At 35.2% G+C, this 9,819-nt stretch overlaps 1 protein-coding gene across 1 annotated transcript in view; it reads left to right on the top strand.

Moving 5' to 3' along the window:
* The window catches only part of LOC107583224 (probable E3 ubiquitin-protein ligase HERC3), a 39,074-nt gene that overhangs the window by 13,403 nt on the left and 15,852 nt on the right, over positions 1–9,819 (top strand). Inside the window, exons 13-21 of the mRNA XM_016269373.1 lie at positions 11–124; positions 308–421; positions 635–658; positions 730–819; positions 1,222–1,392; positions 1,512–1,655; positions 2,794–2,960; positions 6,329–6,392; positions 8,229–8,332. Of these exons, the coding sequence (XP_016124859.1) occupies positions 11–124; positions 308–421; positions 635–658; positions 730–819; positions 1,222–1,392; positions 1,512–1,655; positions 2,794–2,960; positions 6,329–6,392; positions 8,229–8,332 (992 nt within the window). The remainder of the gene's footprint in view (positions 1–10; positions 125–307; positions 422–634; positions 659–729; positions 820–1,221; positions 1,393–1,511; positions 1,656–2,793; positions 2,961–6,328; positions 6,393–8,228; positions 8,333–9,819) is intronic.

The following is a 9,819-nucleotide window of genomic DNA, read 5'->3' on the forward strand; positions in this document are numbered from 1 at the left end:
ACTAGTGGAGATGTACAAAAGCATTGTTGTGTTTCTGTTGACTGGTGGGAAGGCGCTCCTGATGCCTGTGTTTCTGGAGAGCTACACCAGTGCAGCTCTACGACTGCTGGAGAAACTACACAAGGTACGGCGAAAATCCACACAACAATAGTGAATGATTAACTAATTAATAAGCTATTCGATTGAATATTCTCCAGCATCAGAGCTGAATTGCTGTTTTTCATCTGTTTTTGCAGACAAGCTTGTTTTAATTTTGTTTGCGTTGTTAAATGATAAACTAAGTGTTGATCCAAATATTTTGGTGCAGGTCAATCTGAAAGTCCATCGTGTGGAATACAACCACTTCTACATCCCTGATATCTCCAGGCTGGTGGACATCCAGGAAGACTACCTCAAATGGTTTCTGCGCAAAGCTGATATTGTGCGTATATCGCTGCACATACGTAGATTTCCTTGTCACTTTTCCTTTTGCAGATGAACTGCAAAAGCTATATGTTAATGTGAACATGAGCTAGACCCCATTGTGCATACAAAATGTCATAGTTACACAAACAAAAGCCTAAAATCTTGATTATCTAAAGCTGAAAATAAAGTACCCCAGATTTTAACACATCCTTGTTTTGTCTTGTTGCAGAAAATGCGATACCCTCCAGTGCAGGTATGTTGATTGAATAACTCTATATCAGTTTGTTTGTAGACAGTTGTGATAATCCGAATCTTATTTCCCAGGGTTCTGTCACGTTATGTGCCTATCCGTTCATATTGAACGCACAAGCCAAGACAACCGTGCTGCAAACAGATGCTGAGCTGCAAATGCAGGTAAAAAAACAACAACAACAACAACTTGTTAACACTCACGTTAGCTTCAGGATTGTTCTTGTACTGAGTTGTTAACCGTTCAGTTTTTGAAATAAGTGTCTTCTCACCAAGGCTGCATTTATTTGATCGAATCTACAGTAAAATTGTGAAATATTTGTATAATTTGAAATTAAACTATTTTCAATCTGAATATATTTTAAAATGTAATTTATTCCTGTGATTGTAAAGCTGAATTTTCAGCATCATTACTCCATAGTAATAGGAAGTTAAAGGAGTACATATTGCATTAGTCCATTGCAAAATCACGATTTGCTGTTGGTTTCAGAGTGGATACAGAGAAATTACTCTGCCTGCTATGAAATATTCTCTATGACTAGTTTTGCCTGCTTGATTACTGTTCAGATGGCAGTAAGCGGCGCTAACTTGCACAACGTCTTCATGCTGTTGACTATGGAACCTTTGCTGGCAAGAAACCCTTTCCTGGTTCTCCATGTACGAAGGAACCTCTTAGTCAGCGATGCTCTCCGGGAGCTCACAGTCTACAATGACGTAGACTTGAAGAAGCCACTTAAGGTTTCTCTTTATCATCCCAATGCCAGACTGTTGTCTGGTCCATATTGTAGCATATTTTGACCAAGACCACCCACTTAGGCATAAGTTTGACTAACATACAATTTTATTGATCATTGCAGGTCATCTTTGATGGAGAGGAAGCTGTGGATGCTGGAGGAGTCACTAAGGAGTTCTTCCTGCTCCTACTGAAAGAGCTGATGGATCCGATCTATGGCATGTTCACCCAATATTCAGAGTCCAATCTGCTGTGGTTCTCTGACAAAGTGAGTTCAGCCATAATACTGAAAAAAATGGCTCGGATATAATGTGAATTCAAAACAAAATTTAAGTGCATATGCACTGTACTCCAATCTTAATATTAGTTGCAATATTTGATAGAAAGAGCCTGAAAGATGTGTTGCATATGTCTTTCATAGCTGTTTTTCAAAGGTAATTGGATTTTTCCATTGGCTTTTGAATTATTGCAGAAAATAAGTTCTGTGAACAGCAAAAGTTTATGATTCTTGCATGTTTTGTTCATCATGATATTCTTCACAACTTTTATGAATTTTGAAGCCTAAATACAAATGCCAGAAGTAAAAAGCTAAATATACGAACCACTCTATAGTTGCATGATTTCAACATCACCACCACTGATCATCCATCAACTCTTTCAGTCTTTAATTAAAAACATTTTCCCTGAAAGTTTGAGTTAGAATAGTTTGCAAGAGCACCCTTATAAACAAACAAGGGGAGTGAAAGCAACTAGTGAATAGATGAATTTACTTGTTCAGTGTGATGACGTTTAATGTCCCCGACAATGTATCTATAGACCTATTTAGCCACTTGTTAGCAACTTTTTCAAGTCAAGCAAAGCTTTAAAAAATCACAAGGGGGGTATTTCTGATCTATTTTATGTCTTAGAATAAAACTTGAAAATATCTTGAGCTTGAGCTCATAACAGGCCTTATTTCAACAAAAAGCCCGTTCAGAAAACCCATTGACTTCAGGATGATGGAACCAGAAGTGCTAAAATGCTAACCTGTTTCTGGGTTTTGGCCGACAAAAATATGTCATACCTGCAGCACTCTATAGTGCCAGATGAATGAGGACATCAACAGATAATCTTATCAGCCTGGTGATTTTGAAATATCTGGGCCAGCTCTGCTGTTTTCATGCAAACATGATGATCCTGCTGGATTTCTATATGGCATGATGACTTGCAGAACACCTCAGCTGAAACTCATGATTTAATGAGTTTCATTTACATTCACTGATGGAGAGGTCTTGTTTGCAGACAAACATTCTTGGATAATCAAAGGGTCGTAATGGAAAGAGGGCTGTTAGATAAAGGAATCTTGGTGACATCAGTATGCAAAAGTGTTTTTATGTGTTACTTATGCCTGTTTGTTTACATTGCAGTGTTTTGTGGAGCACAATTGGTTCCATTTGATTGGGATCATTTGTGGTTTGGCCATCTATAACTCCACTGTGGTGGACTTGCACTTTCCCCTGGTGCTCTACAAGAAGCTTCTGAACGTTTCGCCCACTCTGGATGACCTGAAAGAGCTTTCGCCTACAGAGGGAAGGTATGCAACACAATCCTTTTCTTGACTTTGGATTGTTCATCCGAGAGTGTTGTTCAAAATGGCATAAAAGTAGCCCATACAGACCCGAATTTAAGTCATTATTCACCAAAAAAATCTTTGAATGTGCTGTAGCTCTCCATATGAGATGGGAGTTTAAAATAGGTACAGGATCCAAATCCAGAGGTGCTGGGTTCAGCTTGTTCAAATTAAGCCCTATCTTTATCTAAACTTGTACCACTTAGCACTTACAGGCTACATGTTGTTGTTTTCCATCAAAAGCCATCACTTGCTAATCAAATCCGCTCGGCATCGCCCCAGACCACTGTATCACAGCCCTCGTTAGATCAAATCAATGGACTTCCTGTGACCCCTGAGGCTTAACTGAGAAATCGAAGTCCTAAACAGAGTGCACAGACCAGTGAAGAGGAACTGTTTTGTCTAATGTTTCGCCCTACGCTCGGTGTCCTTTGTCACTGCGTTACATAAACAGGTTGTTTTTTTGTATAACGTTAATTAAAAACCACCCAAAAAGCTTTTTGAACCGCTCAAGTTTGTGAGTCACATCAGACCACTAATTGTTTGCAGAAGCAGACAGGCCAGCCCAGAGCTGATGGCCGGTTCAAGTCTGTAATTGTGCTTTTGGGTTTGCGGCTTCAAGGCTGTTCCCCACATAGTTTTTGAGTCATATCATCTTATGAAAGCAGCCTTCAGCAGACCTTGACCTGGCAATTATAACTTTAAGACCAGCATCAGCAAATATTGCACAGCCGCCCATAGTGGATGATTTGATTGTGTGCTGCTAATGCGTTTAAAAGGATCAAGGACTAATTGGTTTCCACTCAGTTAGATGTGTTTGACACATTGTTGGATTCATTCTTGGATGGTGTTAATCTAATCAACAGCTCAGGAACAATTACAAAGATTTACAGCAACATCACATTGAAAAGGATACTCCGCTTCTACTTTATTTAACTTTAAAGGGGGCATCGGATACCCGTTTTCCACGAGTTGGTATGATTCTTTAGGTCTTCATGGAATGTCTGTAACATACTTTGGTTAAAATTCCTCAATGTTTATAAAGGCTACAATTCATTTTTATTTTATTTCACTTATTTTTGTTTTTAGTCTATGGTTTTTTTTGGGCAGAAACAAACCTCTTGCTTACTGAGCTCAGTAAACAAGAGGGCATTGAAGTTACCTTTAAAGGGGTGATTCATTGCGATTTCACTTTTTAACGTTAGTTAGTGTGTAATGTTGCTGTTTGAGCATAAACAATATTTGCAAAGTTATCATGTCAAAGAAATCATATAAAAAAGGGGGGCGAGGCCATGCTGCGCTGCTTTAGAGAAGAGGAAGAGAAAACTAGAGGTGCACGTAAAAATCTATTCATATATGAATCACGATTCTGTCTTCTAAAGATTCTAATGGATTCACAAGTTTCAAAATCAATGTTCTAAAGCAGCGGTTCTTAATACTGTTCCTCACGTCCCCCTGCTCTGCACACGCTCTGCATCTCTCTCTCTCTCTCTCTCTCTCTCTCTCTCATTCAGCTCAGCTCCAACAATGAACTGTTCCAATTATACACTTATTTTCGCATATAGCTATGAGAAACGTTAAACATGGATGCGTGTGTAGTTGCCGTACTCTATTAAAGCTTTAATCAGGATAAAACCGTATATTAAAAGCTAACATAAGCGGTAGCGATATTAACGATGCCGTTGTTTACAATACATCCGGAGCACATGCCGCTGAGGTGAGGGGCGGGACGATTAGACACGCACTAGAGGCGATTTAGCCAATCACAACATACTGGGCTAGCTAACCAATCAGCCTATTTCTGAGGGAGGGGCTTCATAAAAGAAGCAAATGATCCATGCGTTTCTCAGAGAAGAGAGAGAGTGGTGTGGAATAAAGGTAAATTATGTGAAAAATAATGCGTTTTTTTTTAACGAAGCATTAACACATGTTAGACTGCACCCCATAAACACAATCAAGCCTAGAAATTAGGGAAGGGCGATAAAAATAAAACATTTATGTCTCAGTATTTTCCAAGCTTTTAACAATATTAGCTGTGAACTAGCTAATGAAGTTGCTATTTTTATTATAATTTTATATTAAAATAAAAATTAATGTAAGAACTTTAAAAAGTTAGACTTTTCACTAAATTAATATTTACTGTTATTTAATCATAAGTAACAATATAACAACGCAACGTATATATTTAATCAATTATGTTATATTTAGTAAAAACAGTTTATTTCATAATGTAAACTAGAACTGATTTGTATCTAATAGGACTTTCCAAATCAGTGTTTTATTGTTAACGAAAACTGTGAAAAATTGTTTGTGGTAATTGAATAAAGAAATGAATGAATAAAATTACAAATATTAAATATACAACTTACACTTAAAAAGAATAGAAATTAATGAAAATTAGACATGTTGACTTGGTAAATAACTGAAGCACTAAAATGAATTGAAATAAAAATAAAATAAAGCTAAATAAACACATTTTGACCAAAACAGAATGACTAAAATTTAAACTTAAATTGAAGTGAAAATTGATAATATAAAAATAAAAGCAAATTCAAAATATTAATAAATAATATAATAGCATGTACTAAAATACTAAAACACTTTCCAAGTGTGTCGCTAATTTTATGAGTTTTAAACAAGAACCTATTAAAATATACCCATCTTAACACTCTCATACTCTCGTATGTCATAGAGATGAGTGAACATTGTTTTAGTGAAACTTAAATGTTCAAAATAGTACTCTAATATTGCTGCGATATTCACAATGTTGCTTCATTTAAAGAGATAGTTCACCCAAAAATTAAAATTTCATTATGTTCCAAACCTGTATGAATTTCTTTCTTCCGCTGAACACAAATTTAGATATTTGGAAAGATGTTGGTAACCAAAGAGTTGCTGGTAGCCATTGACTCTCATTGTATTTTTTTTTCCATACTAGTTGCTTCTTTTAAATGTAAACTGAATATATTCATGCAGCTAGCTATAAATATGTCCTGGTCCTTGTTTTGAGACCTCATTTTAATCTGTCTTCTGACTTAGACTGGCCGCTTATGTAAAAATCCCTGCAAACATCACGATTTATATGCGGTCATAGGCAGAAAGCTGTCATTTGTTAAAAGTAGGAGATGATGTGTGGCCCCTTTCCTGCTTGGGTAAGCCAGGGGTTTGCTTTTATATCCTGCAGCTGGTGAGCTCTTAGCTGCGATTACAGGAGGGAGAGACAATTAAATGCCTGTCGATGACTCTAGAGATAAAAAGAGTTATCAATTTGAATTCCAAAACTTCAAATTTTCACTAAATGTTTGTCATTATATGTGTTCACCTGTCTACAGGAGTCTTCAGCAGCTCCTGGAGTATGAGGGTGATGTGGAGGAGACCTTCTGTCTGAACTTTGCAGTAAGTTGCTGGACACTAAAGTAAATATGACCCCTCTAATTCGGCCACGTTCGTCTGATTAGAAGAATATCACTGATCACTATAAATCATATTATGAAGAAATTCCCAAGTCAGTGCTTTAGTAAATAAATTAAACTGAACTTATCCTTGATATCACACACATGCTGCCAAGACGGTTATTTGATGTGTGAGCTTTGACATCTGGAAGATGAAAAGCGTTTGCTCATTTGCCATGTGTCCCGTCAGTGTTTCCTGTTGGATGATGGAACGACATTCAGCAGATGTTTTTTGGTTTATGATGCAGAATTAGGGAAGGGCGATAAAAATAAAACATTTATGTCTCAGTATTTTCCAAGCTTTTAACAATATTAGCTGTGAACTAGCTAATGAAGTTGCTATTTTTATTATAATTTTATATTAAAATAAAAATTAATGTAAGAACTTTAAAAAGTTAGACTTTTCACTAAATTAATATTTACTGTAAAACATTTATGTCTCAGTATTTTCCAAGCTTTTAACAATATTAGCTGTGAACTAGCTAATGAAGTTGCTATTTTTATTATAATTTTATATTAAAATAAAAATTAATGTAAGAACTTTAAAAAGTTAGACTTTTCACTAAATTAATATTTACTGTTATTTAATCATAAGTAACAATATAACAACGCAACGTATATATTTAATCAATTATGTTATATTTAGTAAAAACAGTTTATTTCATAATGTAAACTAGAACTGATTTGTATCTAATAGGACTTTCCAAATCAGTGTTTTATTGTTAACTAAAACTGTGAAAAATTGTTTGTGGTAATTGAATAAAGAAATGAATGAATAAAATTACAAATATTAAATATACAACTTACACTTAAAAAGAATAGAAATTAATGAAAATTAGACATGTTGACTTGGTAAATAACTGAAGCACTAAAATGAATTGAAATAAAAATAAATTAAAGCTAAATAAACACATTTTGACCAAAACAGAATGACTAAAATTTAAACTTAAATTGAAGTGAAAATTGATAATATAAAAATAAAAGCAAATTCAAAATATTAATAAATAATATAATAGCATGTACTAAAATACTAAAACACTTTCCAAGTGTGTCGCTAATTTTATGAGTTTTAAACAAGAACCTATTAAAATATACCCATCTTAACACTCTCATACTCTCGTATGTCATAGAGATGAGTGAACATTGTTTTAGTGAAACTTAAATGTTCAAAATAGTACTCTAATATTGCTGCGATATTCACAATGTTGCTTCATTTAAAGAGATAGTTCACCCAAAAATTAAAATTTCATTATGTTCCAAACCTGTATGAATTTCTTTCTTCCGCTGAACACAAATTTAGATATTTGGAAAGATGTTGGTAACCAAAGAGTTGCTGGTAGCCATTGACTCTCATTGTATTTTTTTTTCCATACTATGGAAGTCAGTGGTGCCAGCAGCTGTTTGGTTACCAACATCCTTCCAAATATCTTAATCCAAATATTTTAATTCATACAAGTTTGGAACAATGGGAAGGGAGATTAAATGATGTCAGAATTGAGATTTTTTTTCTTTGAAAAGAAACTATCCCTTTAATCGCATTAACAAAATTTTTTGCATATATGCTGTAAATATTCTATATATCGCCCGACCCTGTTTAGAATGTGAGTCTGCAATTTTTAAGATGTTTATCAGATATTTGAGCAAAAATAGTGATTTTTTTCCCCCCTATGAACATAATGAGCACTTTCACAGATGTTTCGTCGACATACTAGGGTGAAGGGTTACTTGTATTGGTCAAGGCAAAATGCTCAATGACAAAATGTAACAACTGTGTCCACAGATTACGAGAGAGTATTACGGGATCACAGAAGTTAAAGAGCTGGTACAGGGCGGGAAGACCATCACTGTGGACAAGACGAACAGGTGTGATTGTACACGGAGTCTGTGGTGTGTGTCTCTTTAAATAAAGGTCTGAAAGAGGTCGTGTTGTTCCTGCCCGTGCTCCATATTTCAGTGTCTGTGAGAGGAAGTGTGTGTGTTGTCAGAGGGAACAAAATTGCAAGGTTTCAGAAGCTGCAGAAGCAGATGGGACAGCACACAAATCCAAACAATCCAGAACATTAATCCAAACAAAAAAAAAAAGCATATAAATGAACACACATTTGTGATGTATGAAGAATTGTTGCTGCGTTCACGGATATATTACAGGAAAAACATTAAGTCGAGATTGTATGAATAGGAAAATAGTTTAAGAAAATAGCAAAAGTATTTGATAGGAACGTGCATGTGTGTTATATTTGTTTGTGTATGTGTGTGTGTCCTGCTGTCTGACGGTAAGATTAGGCAGAAGGCCTGTCATCTTGATCTCAGATCAAGGCTCGTTCCCACAAACACACACACACAGCATACCTAACGTTAATATATGACCTCCTGAAGAGATTACAGGTATTTAGCCCAGCTCAGATTATCAGTCTTAATTCACTCGGTCTGGTGTGTGAGTGCATGTGAATATGTGCACTGGATTACATTCATCTGATGTGCTTTATTGATCCTTCAGGGAGATTTGACAAACTGTTGACTAGCTAACATAGTTCAACATTCCCTTTCAGTGGCATGTACAATCATTGATAATATTAACTAATAATAGGTCAACTCTTCTGGGCAACTAACACAATGTCATAACCAGATACACCAAGAATGGTAAAGGACATGGTTTCTTACGTCACAACAAAATCTAAAGAAAGGAATAATAAAAGCCTATTTTTGTTTCAAAATTCAGTAATGTGTTCAAATTTAGTTCTTATTATTTGTACAGTATTTTTTTACAGATTTTTTTTTATTAATCTAATGGGAATTATAATTACCGGTATATAACATTAATTATCGTCTTTATCAAATGACTGTAATACCATGATAAAAAAATAAATTAAAAAAATCAGTGTAAAGGTAATACAACAAATAATATCATGACGTATAACTACATATAAACAGCAGTGTGCTTATTTAAAATATAAAATGTGGTTAATTGTCATAAAAAGTCACAAATGCCAAAAAAGCTATATATATGCAGTGTATATATACAGTATATATATTAGGGGTGTAACGGTTTGCAAAATTCACTGTTCGGTTCGATACGACACAGTGGTGTCACGGTTCGGTCCGTTTTCGAAAGGGGGAGGGGGGGTTGGGTAATTGCTTTCGTCGCAATGTTGGAAATATTTATGTTTTATACCATGAAGGCTAGCCAATAAATATCACTAGAAAGTGAAAGTAAAAACGAAATGACGGAGCTTTTCTTTATCTGACGCTGCATATTCTCTCAGAGACGACGAGAGACCAATCTACTTCAACATATGCTGATTACGGTATATAGCTAACTGTTTTAATTTATTCCCGTAATATTTCTCTTGTGGCCCGTACATAGTAAAAAA

The sequence above is a fragment of the Sinocyclocheilus grahami genome, unplaced genomic scaffold, assembly GCF_001515645.1.
Source record: "Sinocyclocheilus grahami isolate Dianchi unplaced genomic scaffold, SAMN03320097.WGS_v1.1 scaffold51.1, whole genome shotgun sequence".
NCBI classification, from domain to species: domain Eukaryota; kingdom Metazoa; phylum Chordata; class Actinopteri; order Cypriniformes; family Cyprinidae; genus Sinocyclocheilus; species Sinocyclocheilus grahami.